General features: G+C 39.0%; 1 protein-coding gene across 2 annotated transcripts; it reads left to right on the top strand.

The window, feature by feature from the left end:
- Positions 1–529: 529 nt before the first annotated feature.
- PSEN1 (presenilin 1) lies at positions 530–20,803 on the top strand. Of its 2 annotated transcripts, XM_010151907.1 has the most exons (11): positions 530–675; positions 2,451–2,489; positions 5,619–5,875; positions 7,168–7,309; positions 10,969–11,036; positions 12,751–12,971; positions 15,283–15,381; positions 16,650–16,736; positions 17,585–17,758; positions 19,862–19,980; positions 20,286–20,441. In XM_010151907.1, the coding sequence occupies exons 1-11, from the start codon at positions 592–594 to the stop codon at positions 20,439–20,441; spliced, it is 1,446 nt and encodes a 481-aa protein (XP_010150209.1). In that variant the 5' UTR covers positions 530–591. The 2 variants fall into 2 exon arrangements, with proteins under 2 accessions (XP_010150209.1, XP_010150210.1); XM_010151908.1 differs by lacking the exon at positions 2,451–2,489 and having other exon boundaries at positions 20,286–20,803.
- Positions 20,804–21,102: the final 299 nt, after the last annotated feature.

Consider the following 21,102-nt stretch of genomic DNA (forward strand, 5'->3'; position numbering starts at 1 on the left):
GAGAAGAATGCACGTTAGTTCTCGAGGTTCAGCTGAAACACCGTGTTGTGTAGCTCTAGGTCACTCTTAGGGCATTACAATATTAAAGATATGTCCAGATTTTACATGATCAAGCGTTAACTCAGACATCTTCCCTTGAGGATTGCCCTTGAGCTTATCAGTAATCCAAACCTCAACAACTTGGAGCAACTGTACTCCCCTGAGAAAAAACCATGAAAGTTGTGCTCTGAGCAAGCGTGCAGTGCTTCTTGTTTGTTGCACGAGAAGGAATGGAGAACTGTTTTGGATTATTAGTTTGTTGCTTGCTTACTTCTGTGTCTGATGAACCAATTTGATAACTCCTAGATGCTCTTACTTTTATGTTGTCAGATCCCTATTACGACCTCTTAGGTTGTGATACAGCTCGGTGTCATGGTGTAGAGAGAAATTGGTTCTCTGTGGTCTATGTGAACTCTAAAAATAGGGGTAGGAAGGGAATGGAGAACTTGGTTATATAACAAAAAAGGCTTTTTACACATCTTTTTCCTTTCAGCATCTCCAGAGGAAAGATCGTTTTGTGTAGAAATAAGTGATTTCCAGAGGACAGCCCCAATGACAGAACTGTCTGCACATTTACCCCAGTTTCAGCACGGGCAGCTGACAGAAAACTTCCCCGATAACCACCTCAGCAACACCGTATGTAACAGTTCTATTACCTGGTAGCAGTTAAGTCGGGATGAATGGTGGGTGTGGATGAAAATACAGTTCAGAACTCTAGAAATCTGTTTGTTGGGAGTAGTTTTCTCTATCTGGACTGTTGTGGTGATAAGCCAAAAGAAATAATCTGTAAAGTAGCTGATATTCCAAATTCAATTTTATATGCAGATAAGACTTCTCCCAGTGTAAAGTGGTGTTGGAGTGACCAAACCCTCAAGAAAAATAAGAAAATGGGGTGGGATGCTCCCATGCCAAACATTGACCCCTTAGAGTCAGTGTTTAGAGATTTAGCTTCCTTGAGCTAACCTGGCTGTGGTCTGCTTGCTTCACAGGTTTCTCAGTCACAGAGTTAACTTTAGTCCAGGTAGAGCTTGAAGCCTTGGTTTTGTTGTTGCTGTTGGCACTGTCTTACTTGTGAATAATTGTCAAGGTGCTCTCTTGAGGTTTTGGGCGAGAGGAAGAAATCGAACCACAAAACTGTGGATGATTGCTTTGAAAGGCCTTAAGCGCGTAATTGTTGCTACAACTGTGCTCATTGTACTGCTTGGGTTTTGGTAAAACCGGGTTTTAATGGCCTACTGGGGTGTGGTGCTCAGGCTCTTGGATTTGCCATGCTCAGTTCTTTGTTCCTGCTGTAGCTCTTGAAGATCGGGTTTCCTTATGATACAGAAATGCTCACGTGAGGCTGGGCCACTTGAAGCCATGTTTATGGAAGTGATTAAAGAAAATGTTTTGATCCCTGCTCTAATTCTATACAATCCAGTGGTTTAAGTAGAATTTTGGAAAAAACAACTTATCTTAGATCAGCATCCTGATTTGAAAATTTATTTTTAAATTAAGAAGTCAGTCTGACTTAAGACCTTACTGATTATAAAAATTGTTAATAAAAATAGGAAAGTGGAAGCTTTCCTACTGCATCCTTTATGCTTTTCCTTCAGAGGGAATGAAAAAGGTTTCTTTTCATCTTGTGCAGGTGAGAGATTAACTTTTATTAAACAGCTCTGCCAGATTAAGAAGGCAGAGCGCAGTGATAAGATGTGGGCTCACCATCCCTTCGGGTAACTTGGTGATGCTCCTTCCCGGCAGTGGGTGACGGATGGTTCTGTTTACTTCTCACTGACAGGCTCTACCGATGAATGACTACTGCTCGTGCGTTTTCTTTCCGTGTTTAAGTCTAACTCCTGGTGTCATTTCAATATTTAGTTGTAATGATTCTTCTCCCCTACGCGCATCTGCTTTGGTTTTCTACATGTGTACAAAATTCCTTTCCTACTTCAGTGTGTCTGGCTTCTGTGGCTGACAGTCAGCCTGTGAAACCACTCAGCACCTGCAGTCTCTTCTCCCAGTCACGCCCCAGGGGTTCACCCCAGTCTTCACTGTCACTCTCTAACGACCTTTAAACATCATTGGTGTATGTGAGAGCTGACGAAGTCTGTGCCACTGTCAAGCAAGGGGATCTGCTCCTGATGTATAAATCTGGATTTAATAACTCAAACCTTTTTATCAAATATGCTGGTTTTTATCTCCATTCAGGAGCATTGCTCTGGGTTTGCTATTAACTATTTTCCTGATAGGAAAAACCACCACCCTATCATTTGCTTTTGATATTGTTTATTCTCCTGAAAGCGGGTAGTTCGTAACTTACGTTTGCTTACGGTGTTACAACAGGTGTTACTGACTTTTTAGCTTCAGAATTTTCACTTTTAACTATGTCTGAGGAAAGTGAAGAGTCTGTTCCTTTGCTTCCACTTCAGCAAGAGTCCGTGGCCTCTGCTCTGTTTAATACTGATCAGGTAGGATACGAGTGCACTTTGTTCTTTTAAGCAGCGGGGTACGCGCATGTCACGTTTAGCTACACTTCACTAGCCTAAAAGGACAGCTTTTTTTCTCATTTTAACAGCGAATGAGAGTAACTCTTGGCTCTCTTGATGCTGATCTGGTTTTTGTGCAGTGTGTTTTAATATGTAAAGGCATTTTGTGATTGTGCCTTTGTTCCTAACTCATGGAGGGACTAGAATGGCACATTGGTCTAGTTTCTTCTATTTTCCTCTTTATGTTTGATTTTGCGTTTTTTTTTGAGCGATGTGCTAGTTAATCAGGCTTTTCCTTTTGCTGTTTTGTGTTTGCTTTGCAAGGCTGCAGATTTTTATTTTACTTCTTACATTTCTGTGCCAAAGACAGGGGTAAGTGCTCCCTCGTGCTGTCAGAGCAGAGAAAGAGCAACATACTCTGCAAGTGTTCTGAAACCTAAATACCAGGTCTGCTTTAGTTGTGAGGTGTTCCAAGGCTCTGATCATCTCCAGTGTAGCGTGACTTACTGATGGTCATCTTAGGCAGTTTATGTAGAAAGGTAAACTTATTGTTGTCTTGTTGGAGACTGAGAGAAATAAAGAATTTTCACTATCAAGTGAAAAATGTTATATATAGAAAAAGGTTAAGTTGCAGCCAATTAAATACTTAAACATAATCTCTTTATTTGCATTCTCCCAATCTCTTTATTTGTATTCTCCCATATTCCTGTTTCTATTTGACTTTCAGTAAGGACTTTATGCAAAATGCCAAGTGGTTTATAATGAATCATTTAGTAAGAAATAATATTGAACCCAAAAGCTTTATCAGGGCATACTTTAAGTTAGTGATACTAAACTCAAATTAAGGTTAAAACCTTAATTCTAAAAATCTGGTGATCTGCTTTTTTTAATTGCTTAATTAAGACATTTTTCCTTTCTATATTCCTCATACTCAGTTTCCTTATTGAAAAATAAAGCAAATTTTTTGGAGGGCAGTTCTTGAAACCCTGAGGAACTTGATCCTGAGGATACGACAAAAAAGGAATAAATGGGCAAAGCATTTGATGTGTATTGTTACTTTGTAATGTTTTGTAAAAGCAAATTTTTCACGAGTTCGGGAAGTTGTAGAGCTTCAGCTAAGGTTTTAGCAGTGTCAGTGTTTGCAGTTCAAAGTCCAGGGACTTGTACTCCTAATCACTTCCAGTGCTTTTGAAAAGCCCATGGTGCGGGGTTCCCGCGTGTGTGCTTAACATCGTATCTTATTCTGAGGGTGGGGCTGGGAAAATTCCGTACAAAGAATCTCCAAAATTGCACTTGATTTACCAAAAAACTGCAGTGAGTCGATGAGAAATGTTTGGAAATGCTCTTAAGAACAGGTAATGAGGCTTTAATGCTGCATGTTTAAGGAAAAAATTATCTGTGTAAGAGTACTTAAGCAGAAATACATTAGGTTATTCTCAATGCCCTATCTTATGTCTAGAGCAATCTGAGTGATACTTAAAAGTTATCTTCCTTCAGTTTGTTGTACGTTTTAATCTAAAGCAGCTTGAGTGCACTTTCTCAAACTGAACTGTTTATAAATGAAGTAATTCTGAAGAAATGAGATTTATTTTGTATGTAAGGAATCAAAAATATTTGTGTTGCATCTCTTAATGTTAAACCTCTTGAGTGGAGGGAGTGGGAACAGTACAGCATTGTCTTTGGACATGTAATACAGTAAAAAAAAAAAAAAGTAGGTTATATAAACTGTTGCATTTTAGGGCTTGTTTAGAGTGACTGGTAAACATAAAATGGTTTTGTTTCTTTTTTGCAATGTAGAACAAATGAAACATAGAATCACAGACTGGTTTGGGTTGGAAAGGCCCTTCAAGACCATCTAGTTCCAACCCCCCTGACATGGTCAGGAATACCTTCCACTAGACCAGGTTGCTCAAAGCCTCATCCAGCCTGGCCTTGGGCACTCCCAGGGATGGGGCATCCACAGCTTCTCTGGGCAACCTGTGCCAGTGCCTCACCACCCTCTCTGTGAAGAACTTCTTCCTGATATCCAATCTAAATCTCCTCACTTTCAATTTAAACCTGTTACCCCTTGTCCTGTCACTACAGGCCCTTGTAAAACGTCCCCCCTCCCCAGCATAGAGTAGGTCACTTTCCTGTTGTGTTCTCTGCGTGTGCACCCAACGTAGGAAAGGCTGAATGCTCCTTGCTGCCGGGGCTATTCGGAGAGGGGGCAGCAGGTTTGTGACAACAGGAGGGGTGCAGGCCTGATCATTTACTTGTAGGTGCTGTTCCTAGTTTGTGTTTTTGCTTGTGGTTAATCTTAATTCCTTTGAAAGTTTACCCTGTCCTTGAGTTTGAATTACACCCTGGCTGTTTCATGTAACAGTATGAGGAAGGCTGGGAGGCTCTTCCGTATTTGTTGACAAGGGTGGTAGAATTCCTTCAGGGTCAGGGAAAAGGGTTGCAGTAATGTCCTTGGGAAAGGAGGGAGAATCTGCATGCTTAGCTCATCACTCTAAAACTTTGGGGTCAAGTCTCAGTATAAAAACTGAGAATTACCTGAGTTTGATCACCGTTCCTGTGTCATCCTTTTTGCTAAAAATGTGTGAACACACTACCTCATGGAACTCAATATGAATATATATTCTAGTTAGTATACTGTAGTCAGAGTAACACTGAAAGTATAAATTTTCTTGGGATTCCCATGGAGTTAGGTTCATGAATGTCTATTTGGCATTATTTCTAGGAACAGATACAGTTTATTCTTGTCAAGCTGTGAGTAATCTACTGTCATGCACCCTTGTAGCAGCTGTGGTTTGGACCAAGGGAAAAACTGTCTTTATTCAGCTTTTAAAATTCTGTTTAAGGGTGATGTGGGCTGTTAGATGCAACCAGCCCTACGTTCAGCTGCTGCTGGTTTTAATATAAATGCTTCTAACATAACCCTGTGCTCCCATTCTTTTGATAAATATGTGATGCAGTTAATTACTACTGTTTAAGTCATTGCTGCAGCCAGTGTTCTCAACAGCAAATATTATCTTACACATTTCCCCCTCAAGATCTTCTTTAGCTTAATGTAGGAGAATATGAGCGTGGGTATTTGCTGAGGGAACATTTTTTAACATATTACAGAATGACAACAGCGTAAGGCGTCGCCATGATAACAGTGAGCGCAGAAGAAATGACAATCCCGAGTCTGAGACCAATGGGCAGCCACAGAACAACATTCAGCAAGTGGTGGAACAAGACGAAGAAGAAGATGAGGAGCTGACGCTGAAATATGGGGCGAAACATGTGATTATGTTGTTTGTACCTGTCACACTTTGCATGGTGGTCGTTGTTGCAACCATCAAGTCTGTCAGCTTTTATACACGCAAGGATGGACAACTGTATGTATTCGTTTTTTCCCCCCCTATCGTTTCAGTGGACTCAGATAATTTTATTTAACCTCCATTTCTTCAGGACTCTGAACTCCCTCTTGCCTCCCTTTTACTCTCCACCTGCCCAAAGATAATGTGTTTTATTCTTTCCAGAAACCAGACTCGGTGTTTGCAGTACTGTTGACATTTGTCAGCCAGTTGGATTAATACCTTGGTTGTTACTGCTTGATTCAAATCCTAGTCCTCATTTTAATACTTTGTTGTGCCCTGTGGTATTTATAAAATAAACTCAATCCTGAGCCAAAGCCATTTCAGTTGTACTCTGCTGGAATACAAAGATTTTGGAGAAGTTAAAAAACTATTCATTTAAATTAAGTGACATACATGCCAATTTCTGGTTTGCCTATGCTGTTTGATAAAGACATTCAAATGCAAGAGGAAGATAGCTTTATAAGGTTCACTTCTGTTGCAGTTACAGAAACTTCCCTGGCATGTTTCCTCTATAGATTTTTTTCTTTTTTTCTGGCAAAATATTAATGTTGCCAAAAAAAAAAAAAGGCAGTTTCAGTGAAAGCTGAGCTGAGAGAAAGTGGGCAAATAAAGAACACCGAACTTGTCTGAACCTGCAGCAAATCAGTCTAAATGTTCCGCTGCAAAAACGTTTAGACAAAATGATTCAAAGTGTGTTTGGCTTTGAAATGTTTGTACACTATAAGCTTGTCACTAAATGTTTCAGTAAAACACAGAGTTCTTTTTACTCTCAGAGTTGTTGATCAAAGAATCCTTTTTCTTGAGATTTTATTTATGCTGTTTTCTCAGCCCCTTCCCCAGAGTGAAGTAGTTTTTTTTTCCCCCAGGTCATTGTATTTGTTTAAGAAAGAGGCAATAGTGCCCATACGTTGTTTTGCTGCAGTCCCTGGGGAACCTTTCCTTGCAAATCTGCTAGAAGCTCTGCCTATAAAGGTCTTCCTGCAGCAATAGTCTGATGATTCTGAGCATGTGAATAATGGTATCAAACAATGTGGAGCTCTACTTTTTGTTTGTTTTACAAAGTGGAAGAAAGTAGTACTCGAAGAATATAGGAAAGGCAAGTCTTCTGAGGCAAAAAGTATTACTTCTTTTTAACTCAGTTTGCCCTGTGTGATACTCTGCTGCCTTCCAAATTTTGCCAAAGTAGAAAATAACTGTTGCTTGTACTGCTCTGAATTGAAAGATCGCTGCAGTTTCATTTGACATTGGCCTCGTGTGTCGGAAACATCTGCGCATTCAGTGGCGTTTCAGTTGACTCTTTGTTGTTTTAGCATCTACACTCCCTTCACAGAAGAGACGGAGACGGTAGGACAGAGAGCCCTGAATTCAATTCTCAATGCCGCCATCATGATCAGCGTTATCATTGTTATGACCATACTCCTGGTTGTGCTTTACAAATACAGGTGCTACAAGGTGAGTATGAATATAATTGAGTAATTGTGCTAGTTTTATTTATTAGTACAGATCATTGAGAATGGAACAAAATGAAGGGTTGTCAAGGATGAGTGAGCAAAAGTAGAACAACTGGTGATTCAATTCACTGGGTCAATATTCCGTTGACACAACGGTGGGGCAAAGGCCCAGTGCTGACACTGCTGGCTGCTTTGTCAGAATTAGGATGGCATTGCTTCCTATTCCTGTGAAATGTGCCATGTACTGAAATGTTCCTGTGGCCAAGAACTATGAAGTACAGACCTGGTCCTACAATTAGAAAGCTATTTGGGACTTCAGGGGCTTTTCAAGGGCTCCCCTCTCCCCACTTTACCCCTAGTATAGAATTTCCTGACACGGTGCCTGGCTGTACACGCCAGGCAATAGCCTTACAGCAAACACATGGATTCTAAGGCTCTTTTGTGAAAGACTTCAATAATAAAATGATGTAATCTATGCAGGTCCAGGCTTGGCATAAATAATTGCAATGTCACCTGCCTGGGAGGAGTTTTTTTGTGAAAATTCCTGGTTGTCTTTTAGTCTTAAGTACTCATTTGACAAGCCTTGGGAAAATAAACCTTCCCAATGTGCAACCAAAACCTTAAATCTGTTTCATAGTTGTAAAGCAGGCTGTGGGATCCGTGCAGTGGCACAAAGCTTTGCTCCACTTTATTCTGTTTTCAAGAGGAAAAAATGTTTTTGATCTTGATGGCTGTGGGTGAAACTCCTTTACAAGGGATCTATGGAGTGACTGGGAAAGTGATTTCTGCCTGAATCTGCATACAGCTTGGAATAGTGGGTTTTCTTTTAAAGTACGGATCTTCTCTTTTATCACAGTGTGATGTTAAATCTGAACTGACAAAGTTTTCTTTTTAAACTGTCAATTCTGTTCATTCTAACAAAGTCAAATAAGCGATGTACTTCAGTTAGCTTCCTTGGCAGCCAGTCAGTTCTCCTCGGGTGCTGAAGGCCTCAGCTAGTTTTTACTCAGCTTTTCACATTTCTGGCTTCCCTCATGACCTTACAAAGCACTGCATGTTCTCCTTACAAAAATAATCGTACTGAAAAATTAGAGTGATGAGACGACAGAAATTTCCTGTAGTTATGTTTTATGCTAATTAAAAGAAATAATTAATTTAGGTTGTTTCTAGAATTGATAACAGAATATTTCTATGCTGCTATACCAGAATGCTGTGAAATGTAGTTAGCTGTCCATTGAATTCTATTTTACGTGTAGTTCTGCATGTAAAATCTAGTCCAGATTATGGGGAATGGAATTTACAATGAAAGAATGTTGGGCCTCCAACTGGTAGTGATAATTTGCTTATCTTCACAAGATTTTTGTCTGAAAACTCCTTTGAAGAAATGAAATACTATTTCAGCTTTACTGTTGTTAGCTTCCTATGCTTCTCCTGTACCTGTTAAGCATGGTCCTGATTCTAGCTCCTGAATCTAAGCAGAAGCAGCATCTTCAAAGGTGATTCTATTTGCTGTTTCTTTTCAAAGTATTTTATTGTTCTGTGTTCTTCATTGTTTCAGTTTGCCTAACCAAAACCTGGCTGCTGTAGCTCATTTTAGTTCTCTGCATTCTGCAATCCTTAGCTTTCATTCAAGTTGTAGCAGGCAAAGCCAACTGTACTAGCGATCAGTTAACGTTGAAGCTGATGTCAGATGAAGAATGAAAATTAGGAGGCAACAAACCTGTCAGGGTACGCTGCTAGGAAAATGCTGGCCAAAATTTACAGGGAACACTTCAGAAAAGTCGCTTGTATGAAAAGAAGCCTGTGATTTGGAAAATGCTGTAGTGAATGACAAGTACTGTGAGCATAAAACAAACATCTGTGTGTAAAATGCCAACTGATGTCAACCCTCAAAACCACCTCCTCTAGCATTGTTGACAGTAGTTACGCAGAGTGGGGGCAAACATTTGCTGGATTATGGCCTGGCTGTTTGACATTGTTAGCATTTTACTCTTTCCTAGAATGAAATGTTAGTTTTCATATTATTTTCTTAATTGGTAAGAAAGTTTAAGAGCTGCTACTACAAATAGAAGAACTACAGATAGAAGTCATCTTGTTATTAAAAGAAATGACACAGCTTTCTTTTGCCATTTCCTTAAAATGGTTTCAACTAGTTTTACAGAGAAATAAAATTCCTCTGCTAGGTCACTACTTAGATATGTAGGTAGCTTGACAAGTTGCTTGGAAGTTGGGTTCTGTTTCAGGTACTTATCAATCTTCAGCTTTAGCCCCCCACTTGCTCTGAGTGGTGACAGTTTGATGACTGAGTTTTGCTGCAGTATCTTCACAGGCATCGTGCTTATTATATGTGGGAAATCCTTAAATCTTTTTGAGAACACACCAGAAAATATGGAAAGCAAATCTGTTAGACCAGCAAGTTAAAGGACAGGTTTTATTAGGTTGAAGGTTGTGAAGGAGGAGAAAGACTTTTTCAGAAATTGCTGAGAATTTTTAAAATGCTTATGGAAAATTTAGTATTAGACTAAATGTACTAAATCACTAACTGTACTAACTGGATTCTTAATTTGCTGGATATTTGTGGTTGCATCCCGTAAACATGGTTCTTTTAGTTTGTGTGTGTATGGGCTTGATGTTTACATTAATTTTTGCAAAATATTAAAAAACAGTAACTTTAGATGCATTCTACTATAACACAATTTTTAGACAGTTTCAGAATACTTTAGTCTGTGTTCATACATAGCTAATTAACCTGCTGATTTTGCCCTGAGCATGTCTATTTGAAGCAGGATTTCTTATGCAGCTTGAATTTGTAGATTATTGCATCTGACTGGTTATCTACTTGCAATGTTGGATCTGGTTTTGCAGATAAGATTCTGTGCTGGGATTTTGACAAATATATATGTTTCATTCGCAGTTCAGAGATTACCAAATTTACAGGGGTCCTCAATCTTAATTTTAATTTTGCACAGTAATATATGAGTGGCATGCAATTCTGTCAGTGCAAAGTCCGAGCGCCTGTTGTTTCCAAGTTTAACTATGTGTGTCCCTGCTGAGTACAACCCTGAACTGCTGGGGTTTTTTTAAATTGTTGGGTGTGTGTATCTGCTGCCAGATCAAAATTAGGGATTATTTGTATAGGTGATTGATAGAGACTCTATAAATCCTTAGATGGTCATTCGTCAATGACATGCTAATTCTGAATTCCAGCAGATAAGCACTGAAGGTTTTTCTGTGTTCGAGCATTTAATTCTGTAACTGTATTCTGAAAATGATTTGGAATCCGATCAGGCTTTTTAATTGCAGAAAAATGAATCATGTTTTCCATCTGTGTAATGCTGGATACTTCTGCTATGTTATGATGCCACTGTTATCAAAAGGGCCTAAAAATACACAAACAGTAGTTTTCATTGAATGGAACTTCTATTGAAAGACCATAAAGCATTTAAAATTCATAAGTGTAATTTAAAGTACAATAATGTGTGTAAACTAAATATGAATTAAGCAACAACCGATGAGAAAGATCTGAGTATCATTTTCTTGCTTAAATGAGAAGGAAAATAACCTTAAAATCAGTTTTAAGTAGATACTAAATTTAAAATAGCAAGGGGAAAAAAAATCTGAGAAAAGTCTGTATTGATACCTTTGGGTTTTTTCCCCCAGGTGATCCATGGCTGGCTTATCATTTCTTCTCTCTTGCTGCTTTTCTTTTTCTCATTCATCTACCTGGGGTAAGTGAACTGAAGCAGCAGTATGCTATTTTTCATGTATCGCTGCGTGTATGTATTTATTTTAGAACTAGTCCTTGTATCTTAAAGAAGAATGATAGTAAGCTATTGCAATATTTTTTTTTTGTTTCATATAGTTTCATAGAGTACACATAGAAGAGATACATTTGTGGGTTTATAATGCGTTTGATATTGTGCAGGAGCTGTCCATCACGTGCATCACCAGAATAAGCTATCTTCCATAGACTAACTTATTCTGTCAGTATATCTTCTGATAACTTAATATTTCATAGCCATATGACTCAAGGGCAGCTGTTTACATCATGGCTTTGGTGGTGGTCTGTATATGCAAAGGCTGTTTGTGTGGGAATGGCTGAAAAGAATCGGCTCTTCCACCAAAATATATTCAGTGTTTTTCTTTTCAATTTTGGAAGCATGTCTTTATCCAAACATCAAGAAAAGTTGTACATAATACTCAGTATTCTCTAAAATGAGCAGCCTGAGCAGGGTTTGTAACTAGAGATACGCCATGAAATTATTATAGTGTGTATATTTTGGTACCACTTAATGACAGATACGCTTCTCTGAAGAAGCAGCTTATTTAATTTGGTCTGTAGGGGGAGAAAATGTCACTAATTTCTGCAAAAGCAATCTGTGATGCCTTTTTTAGTCAGTATTTTCTCCAACCTTAATCAAAGCTTTTGAAATACAAGGCAACGCATGCTGCTCGAGTGCTCTGCAGGCTGTGGAGAAACAAGTTGCCAGGTTCACGTCTTCTGGGTTTGGGTTGGAGCTGGCACTCTTCCATGAGCACGTGTGAGTAGAGGGACTGAAGTCTCTCTTGACACTCGACTCTCCTGACTCTCAGCTGTCCTTTGCCTGTGCCTGCTGCCTCACAGCAGTGCTGACTTCCATTTGTACGGGTCCAGTGAAGAGGGAGTTTGTAGACCAATTATATGTGACTGCTAACACTGTACACCTCGAAGGTCAGCTGACCTTTAGGGAAGACTAGTTTCCTGGAGGAAAATATCATGTAAATTACAAGGTTCTTAGTGGCTTGGTGAGTTGGTGGCGGCAGAATCTGCAAACAGCCATTTCTCCCTGGGGTACTGTAAATCATCTGGAACTTGGTGACAACATATTTGTTTATTCTAGTGTATTAGCTATTGAGGGTCTTAATTAGTTTATAGTATTTAGTGTGACAAAGTGGCATGGTTCATCCAAAAAGAAAGCTTTTTACTTTAATTTTGTAGTGAAGAATAAAATAGAATAACCATGTATATCTTACTTTGAAGTTAGCAAAGTGTTTCCATCCCACAGGCGGCAGGTAAGTAGAAAGGGATCTGTTTGCATGCCTTTTAAGAGCTGTTATAACCTCACAGATAAGTTCTTAGTTTTTAAAAAAATCATAAGCATAAGCCAACTGGCTGATTTTGCACTGATGTCCTTTCTTCCAATTTCTGCTTTGACTGAGGAGCTAGAACATCAATGAAAATTTTCTGAAAGGTGAAAGAGTTGGTGTGGAGCCAACACTGGTAAAATTATCCCCTTTGTGAAGAATAGTTCAGTACTAATTGGAGATAGAATTGTACATTTGTGCTGCTACATTGAATATGGAAATGACAAAAAAAAAATCTATTCTGAAGCTTGCCTCTGTAAATTTTCTGTTGTTTTTAGCAAATGAAGTCCATATTCTTTTCAATTTTATGTTTTTTAGAGAGGTTTTTAAGACCTATAACGTTTCCATGGACTACATTACAGTGGCCCTCATGATCTGGAACTTTGGTGTTGTGGGAATGATTTGTATTCACTGGAAAGGTCCGCTTCGGCTCCAGCAGGCGTATCTCATTATGATAAGCGCTCTCATGGCCTTGGTGTTCATTAAGTACCTTCCTGAATGGACTGCGTGGCTTATCCTGGCTGTCATTTCAGTGTACGGTAAGGTCTGGGGCAAGGCATAGTGACAGATATTATGGTGGGAATTTCTTCTGTTCTCATTTTTTGTATGCCTGACTAGACCTTAAAAAAAGATAATTAAAAAATGTGTGTGGGGTATTATCCAAAGTAGTGGATAAGACTGTGTGTTTACAGACTTCAGAAATAAGATCGTAAGGACTGATCTAAACCAAAATCAGTGCCCTGCATCTAAGTCCTTGATGGGACTGTGATGCCATCTTCCTTCATTTTCTAGACTCTCTAGATCCTTTGAGGAGGAGAATTAAAGTAATTCAAGAGGGGAGGAGATAAGAGACCTATGTTGCCATTTTGATCTCTTTTATGAAGGTGGAGAGCTTTTGAGTTCTCATTTTCCTCAGGAATCTTTAGAAGCTATTGTATGTTCAGAATTTAGGATCTTGTTTGGGTGCAGTCCCATACCCATGCAGATCTGCCCAGTTTATGAATTGCTGACCTTTGTGGACATAGAAACTGCACCCTGGTGCATGTCTAATAATATAATGAGGAGGAAGCAAGGAAGGATTAAAGGCAGTTTTCATTGCTCAAACTAATTTTACATTGAGAAGGTATAGTTGTAAGATCTGTTTCCTTGATTTTTTTTTTAAATAAAAATAAAATCATTTGAATTATTGCATATTATGCTTTTTCAGAATGACTGAGATACCTAGATGTAGTTTTTTCTTAAAGCTTTAGGGGGCACTGGACACTTTTGGTAAGAAGATCATGCTACGTCCCAGATACTGATTTACCTCCCAGGAAAGACTAAAATCTAGTTACTCAGACATAATTAAAACTTCACAGCTAAGAGTATGCATGAAGATGTGCTCATAACTTGAGTTTTCTTGGAAGCATGTAGGTGTGATGAGTGTGTACTCTGAAAGCCACTGATAACTATAAAGACTGACAACCTGTCCAGTTTAGAAGGGCAGGCGTCAGTAAAATGTGATTATACTCCTTAGGTGTCCTTTTCTTTCAGAGGGAGGAAAAATGTCCCTTGTGTGTATGTTCATGGATCTTAAAACCTTCCCATACCCCCGCTCCCCACTTCTACCCTTTGTATGACTGGAACAAATCTGAGTATTTCAAGCATTCAGCCTTCATACCTTTGGTGATTACCAAATGGAATTATTCTTTAGGTCATATTCCAAGACCATAATTTGGTTGGTTGGAGTAAAGAGGAGGTAAGTTTCTAAGCCCCTTGACCCCATGCTAAAAATTCTTTACTCAAAGGACCAGCTAGAATGGTTAGCTCAGGTGCAGGACTACTCTGTGCAACATACAGTTCCTGACAAGTAAGCTGTTCCTTTCTGTGGCAGATTTTGATTCGAGTGAATTTAAAGACATGAAGTGAGTGGACAACTGTGAAAGATAGTAGTGAGGTTAATATGTAAATGGCACAGCTTTCTGTCCAAATACGCAAGATAAGGGAAAAGTAGCAGAGGTTGGTTGGTTGTGGGGTTCCAAATTTCTTTAACAAACCGTTAACATTCAGGTAAGAAAGCAAATGGAGCATCTGACAGATCAGTTTTTCTTCATGCCGTGCTTTGACTTCTATGAGTAACTTATACAGTCTTCCTGCTTTGTAAATGCTTGCTTTTCAGTTAATTTTTACTTGTTCACAGAGTTTCATATACTGTCCCATGAACAAGAATCAAGGGAAGCAACAAAAAGCTGCTGTGGTTTTTTTTTTCTTATGCTAAATATACTTCGAACACCTCTCAAATCTATGCAAACACAGCATGTTTCTGCAATGCTTAATAAACCTGTTTTCTTTTTTCTCTTCACCTGCACATTCACTTTTTTTTCTCTTTAAGTGAGAATAAATTGGCATTCATGCCTACTTCATGGAAGTTATGTATGCCTCTCCTGTGATCTTAAAATCACAGGTTTTAGCATCAAACTTGGGTTAAGAAAAGCTTTGATAATAGAAAGCAAGCTTGGGTATTTCCAAGATGTTATTGGGATAGTGGCTTCCGTGAATTATTTGCTTTCAACTTGCAGATCAACATACAGGCACAGATGCATTTGCAGTTGTGTAATATCTTAAGTGAGGAACATCACATTTTTTAAACTTTGTATCCATATTACTGTAATATGTAAAATAGGTTGTACAACTGTGAATATTAAAAAGCATTCCTGTAGGATACTGACTTGTGACCAATGACTCTCTCTGTTCAGGGTAGCATTTTATCTTTTTACCAGTCTCTGCTAGTGTTATAGAAACACTATACGTACACGTACTTCTTTGAAGTACGCCTGCAGTGATGCAAGATCTGTTTGTTCTTCCTTCCAGATTTGATTGCTGTCCTGTGTCCTAAAGGTCCTCTTCGTATGCTTGTTGAAACAGCTCAAGAGAGAAATGAAACTCTCTTCCCAGCACTTATTTACTCCTGTAAGTATATTTCATTAAATATTTAAATACTAACAACCACCCACTCTGCTGAAGTGATTATTCTCATTTATCTCTGTTTTAACGTGATGCTCGTCAGCTGGAATTCTTAGCCTGTTTACTTGGGTCTCGGTTTTCCTTTTGCTGTTGACTCAAAAATGTGGAACATCATCTGGCTAAGATCTTTCAAGATAAAACCCAGCATGTTTTCTTACCAAATACGAACAGGAAAAGAGGTAATAGACCTTGTTTTGGCCAAAGCAGTATGTCAGTAGGCTGTAAATCAAGCCTATTCAAAACGAGCCCTTGTTTTTAGAAAATATTTGCCAGCTTTCAGTGTTTAAATAACCTGTGTGTTGCTGGAAGGAAAGGGAGAAATTGCCAGCAAGAGATTCATTTACAGAAATATTTTCTCTAGAGTTTGTCTTTTTTTGATAGGTTGTTTCTCCCCACTGTTGTGAAAAATCTACTGAAAGCAAATTGCTGTTATGTTCTGTGTGTCAATTAGTACGTAATCCCACTGTTTCTGAAGTTCCATGTTGGTAGCTGCTGTAATCATGTGGGTAAACAGTGAAATAGGTTAATCATAAGTAATGATGCCTGTAAAGCAGGTGATGTGTTGTAGACTGACTGGTTACTTCAGGGTCAATTTTACATTGGAGAAAGGGGAGGGGTTTCTTTATCTGTCATTCTTGCTGGGTTTTACTGATACTACTCACAGCTGCCTGTTGTTCTGTTTTGTGGGAGGAGAGGATAATGCTGAGAAACCACAAACTTGAATTAAAACCCACCATTTAAGTGTGACGACATTTCATTTCCTCTGGATTGGAGAATTCTTTGTGATGGTGGGGGCAGAGAACAATTAACTTGGATGCAGATTCTGCCTCTGAATTGAAGTTACCTCAGCACCAGTCCTAATAGATCTATTTACTTGCAGATGAAAGAACTGATTAATGGAAAAAAATGAAGAAATCATTGATTCAGGTTTTCAGTGTGTGCCTCATACATAGAAGTAATCTCTCTGGCAACAGCTGTTGCAAGTTTTTTCAACATCTAGTAAGAATAAAACTTATTCACCAAACGCTGTAAGTGCACGTTGTAGCTGGTACTGGCAGTGTTCCAGGTATTACTGTGCTTTAATGAGAGTAAAATTGCCTGTTGCAAAAGATAGTTATATTAAAAAAAAAAAAGATGGATTGATGCCAGCACTGTCTCAGAATTGCATACTTTTGAGGATGTGATTAGCGATGCTGTGGGTTTTTTTTTAATAGCAACGATGATATGGCTAGTGAACATGGCTGAGGAAGGTAAAGAAGCCCAACGGAAAGCTTCCAAAAACTCCACTTACGATAAACAAGGTGAGTTTTAATTTGACAAGCCTTCATCGTTGTCTTTTTATTGGAATACATGTTTATGGAGACTTGTCTTTTAGCATTCTATGTGTCCTGGTTGCTGTAGAAGGGTGAAAGCATGGAGGCCTCATTAGGAATGATGAATCTGTCAGGACTTCAAAAATTGCTCACTTTTTGGGCAGTTAATGTTCTTGCATTCATTTGTCTGGGATCCAGGGTGTTGGTGGTGAAATGACGCTCAGTAGACAACTGTTGATTGAGCTCAATTGCTTGTCAGGTTGGGATGACGCGAACTCATTTATATGTGTATTAAACAGAAATGTGCCTGGCCCTCTTGGCTATGCAGCTAGTGTTCAGAAACATGAGGTTGGTTTGTTTACGTGTATTATTAAAGCAGAGCAGAGTTTCTGAATTTTACGTGCTTGAAGGTGTGTTTGTGTGTATATGTAACTTTCAGTAAAGTTTTCTATTTTACTGGAAAATAAAGCTGCCAACAGTGCCTAAAGAAGCTAATGAAATATTAGATGAGAGATTTATTCCTTCAACTGTAATCTTTAAATTAGGTCACCATGGAAATTCCACTTGGTTATATTGAAGTACTCCTGAATACTAGCAAGTACAAAATGTTGGTGCTGTGACTGCAGAGTACGCTTTGACCCCTGAATGTTTATATAAGTGCTAAAATCCTAAGTGAGAATGTCTTGTAATGGTGTATGCCAATGTTAGATGTCACTGAATATTATGCAATACCTCCTTTTTCCCCCCATTCTTCTATGATCTTACATGTGGAGAGGTTATCACGTTTCAGGAGACACATTTTTGAAGTAGACCTTAAATGCCTTTCTTCCTTTGAGCTCCGGCAAACCAGACTCAGAATGAAGACGCTGAAGCAGATGACGGTGGCTTTAGTCAGGAATGGCAGCAACAAAGAGACAATAGAATAGGACCCATTGAATCCACACCTGAATCGCGTGCTGCTGTCCAGGCTCTACCCAGTAACTCTCAAACCAGTGAAGACCCCGAAGAACGTGAGTATGGAGTACTGTGTCTGAAAGACTTGGTAAATCTGAAGCTAGTTAGTCTTAGTCATCCTGGCTGCATGGATACAGTGAGCTGATAGCAAGCTGAAGAGCTGCTCTTGCTCATGTTCAATACTGACATGCCCCGCAGAAATAGATGGGGTTGCTTTTTGTTAGCTTTTGGGTTTGGTGCAAGAGTGAGTAATGTTGGCCAAACTGATCTTCTGTTTGATACACAGACTCAAAACTCTAATAGCACAAGCTATTTTCAGACCACTGTACAGTCAGTTGCATCAGCTTCTGTCTTTTTCAGAGTGTTGTGCCATGTATCACCTCTTTTGGATTTTAGGCCTGTAAATGGAGTCGTTAACTTATTTTGCCTCAAGATTAAAGGGCTATAATCCACTGCACAATACTTACTTAAAACCCAGTTGGGGACTGAAACAAATGGGGAACACCCTGGGCTTGCTTATTTTTCTCCAGCATCTCGCTGAGGTGCAGTATCTTTGGAGAGCACGTGACATCAATACTCAGATACCCGTTTTAACAGAATCATGATTTCAAGTTGGAGTTTAAACCGGTGTTAGGTTTGCAAAGCTCTCAGATTAGGGTCTGCCTGCCTGATAAACTGCTCTCGCATGTGATGCTGACATATTTGGCAGGTGCAACTGCTTCCTCTGATTCTCAGGTGCTCCTCTGTTTAAAAATAGAGACTTCTACTTTAAGAACAATTTTAGAATTTACTTCGTCTCCAGAATTTCAAGTTCAGGGTGTGTTACAAATCCATTTTCATTTGTAGAGCTTAGAAAAATAACACTAAGATGCAAAAAATTTAGGAATTGGGCTATTTTAGTTAACTGGTTAACTAAAACTCTTGTCTGGCCAGAGGAATAATTTTCTCCTTCCTGTATTCCTACAGCAAATAGTAATGACAGATGTGCAGTGATCCAGTCAGACTTGTCAGGCAGCATTAGCTTACAAGAAGTTTGGAGGGGTTATTAAAGATCTGTAGAGTTTGCTTGTGTGGAAAGAGTTATGTAGCAGTTGCCTTTGCTTACTGTTCTGTCATGCTGAAAGCAAGCATCCAAGTTTTGTTGCAGCAATTAAAGGGTGTTTTAGTGCTTAACACCCCTTTGTGAATGCACTGTTCTAGACCATATATTGGAGGCCTGCTGAAAGAGAAGGGTTTGCCTTTTTTGTTTTCTCTTTTTTTTTTTTCCTTTTTTGCTTTTCTTTTTTCCCAATGATAACCAGGCATACTCATCTGTTTTGATGCCCTGAGTTCCTCTCAGAACTCTAAAGCGAGTTTTGGACTGGACTGTAATCAGGTGACAAAGATAGCCCACGTGAAAAGAGCTGATGACCTGATGTTGGCCCCTCTGCCTTAATATCTTGGACAAAAAGCTCAGAAAAGTGAACTGGTGTTCAGGAAATCTTTGTTATTTTGTTTGCAGAAATAATTGAGTATTATGCTCCCAGAATTGTTGCTAAGATGGTGATTACTATTTAACAGAGTAAGACGTTAACTCACGAGTTTTCCTAAACCTTGCATCTTTGACTAAATATGTTGATTTTTTGGCTCTGTGATATAGTCTGTAAGTGCACGCAAATGCTTTTTAGAAACACCCTAGTAAGAGTTCTGTAGGAAAATAGAGGGGGCAGTGGAATATCTTACTGGCTGTAGGTTTCTTACTGGTAAAACCATCATCATCTGCAAGTGACGTATTTGTTTTCCCCCTCCCTTGGTTCAGCTTGAAGGAATTAAATATTCTGACATGACAAATACATGACAACCAAAAGTGGACTTCTCCCCAGGAAATGTAATTACAAATATCTGAGTTTGTATATACTGCATGTGTGTGTGCAGGAGACCAGGAATATAGAGAAATTCTAATTATAGGATGATTGAAGTGGTGTAATGTTTCCAGGCTATCTTATTTCACAAGAATTTATCACTCGATTTAGGAATGGTACGTGTTTTGAAAATGAAATGTTCTTGTTAGCAGGTCTGGTTGATACTTGATGTAGATCTGTATTATTCTCTGACAATTACTGATACGTAGTATTAGTCGACTGTCTGATACTAATGCTGCCACATATTCACCTTTGCAGGAGGAGTAAAGCTAGGCTTAGGAGACTTCATTTTCTACAGTGTCCTTGTTGGCAAAGCCTCTGCAACAGCAAGTGGGGACTGGAATACAACTTTAGCATGTTTCGTCGCCATATTAATTGTGAGTATAACGTAATAATAGGGATGGTTTCTCTGTTCATCACAGACAAAGTCATAACTGCTACGCTTTTTCTTTAGAATTTGTTTATTTGGTGGCCTGACTGAAAACTGATGAGGGCTTCAGCTGTGAATTTCATTGGCTCTATATCCATCACTTATACCTTTAGTTTAGGAATGCATTAACTGTATCTTGTATTTCTGTGGTGTTAGTGTTTATATATATATAATACTTTGCTTGTCCAAGTTCCCTGATTTCTTGCTGTGTTTTTATTTGTGGTGTTTTGTGGTTTTTTTTCTTCCCCTCAGGGTCTGTGCCTTACACTTCTGCTTCTTGCCATCTTTAAGAAGGCCTTACCAGCGCTTCCAATCTCCATAACCTTTGGGCTAGTTTTTTACTTTGCTACAGACAACTTGGTGCAACCCTTTATGGACCAGCTAGCGTTCCATCAGTTTTATATCTAGAACACTTGATGCTGGTATTCTGTGGATATCTGTAGTGAACCTGGAAGGAGGAAAAATGTTTTTCCCTCAGTTCTCAAGTGAGACTGAAGTTTAATAAACAAGATTCCAAGCCTGAATCATTACAACGTCGTCTGATGGCTTCTGGCTTTTGCTGGTTGTTGGGGTTTTTTTGTTCCTGAGACAACTGCTGCACTGGGCACCATATAATTTTTCCTGTGTGAAAGTGGCTTCTTCCTGATGGCTGGTCTAAACCGGGTGCTATTATATCAGAGGTACTCTGATATACATATCTCTGGTAAGGACCACCTGTGTGAAAATAGCTAATGCTTCCACCAGCAATGTGATCTCTTACCACAGGTTGATTATTTTCACAGCATTAAGGGTGCTCAGGACTTCCTTGATGTTAACAGAGGAAGCTGACAAATCACATGGAACTGGTCCCTGTAACCGCTTGAAGAGTGAGAACCCATTTCAGACTTCTTCAGCAGTGATTTTTTTGACAGTGGAGTCCTGACTCTGCTTTGTGTAATGAGAAAGGACTTTGTAGCAATTCGACAAAGGGAGAAAGTACTGTCACTCTGCGAGTGCTCCACCACTTCATAGCCTCTGTGCCTGAGTGTGCTTGGTTTAGTAAACTTAAAAGCTTTTTTTTTTTTTTTTT

Source organism: Eurypyga helias, unplaced genomic scaffold, assembly GCF_000690775.1.
Source record: "Eurypyga helias isolate BGI_N326 unplaced genomic scaffold, ASM69077v1 scaffold23555, whole genome shotgun sequence".
NCBI lineage: Eukaryota > Metazoa > Chordata > Aves > Eurypygiformes > Eurypygidae > Eurypyga > Eurypyga helias.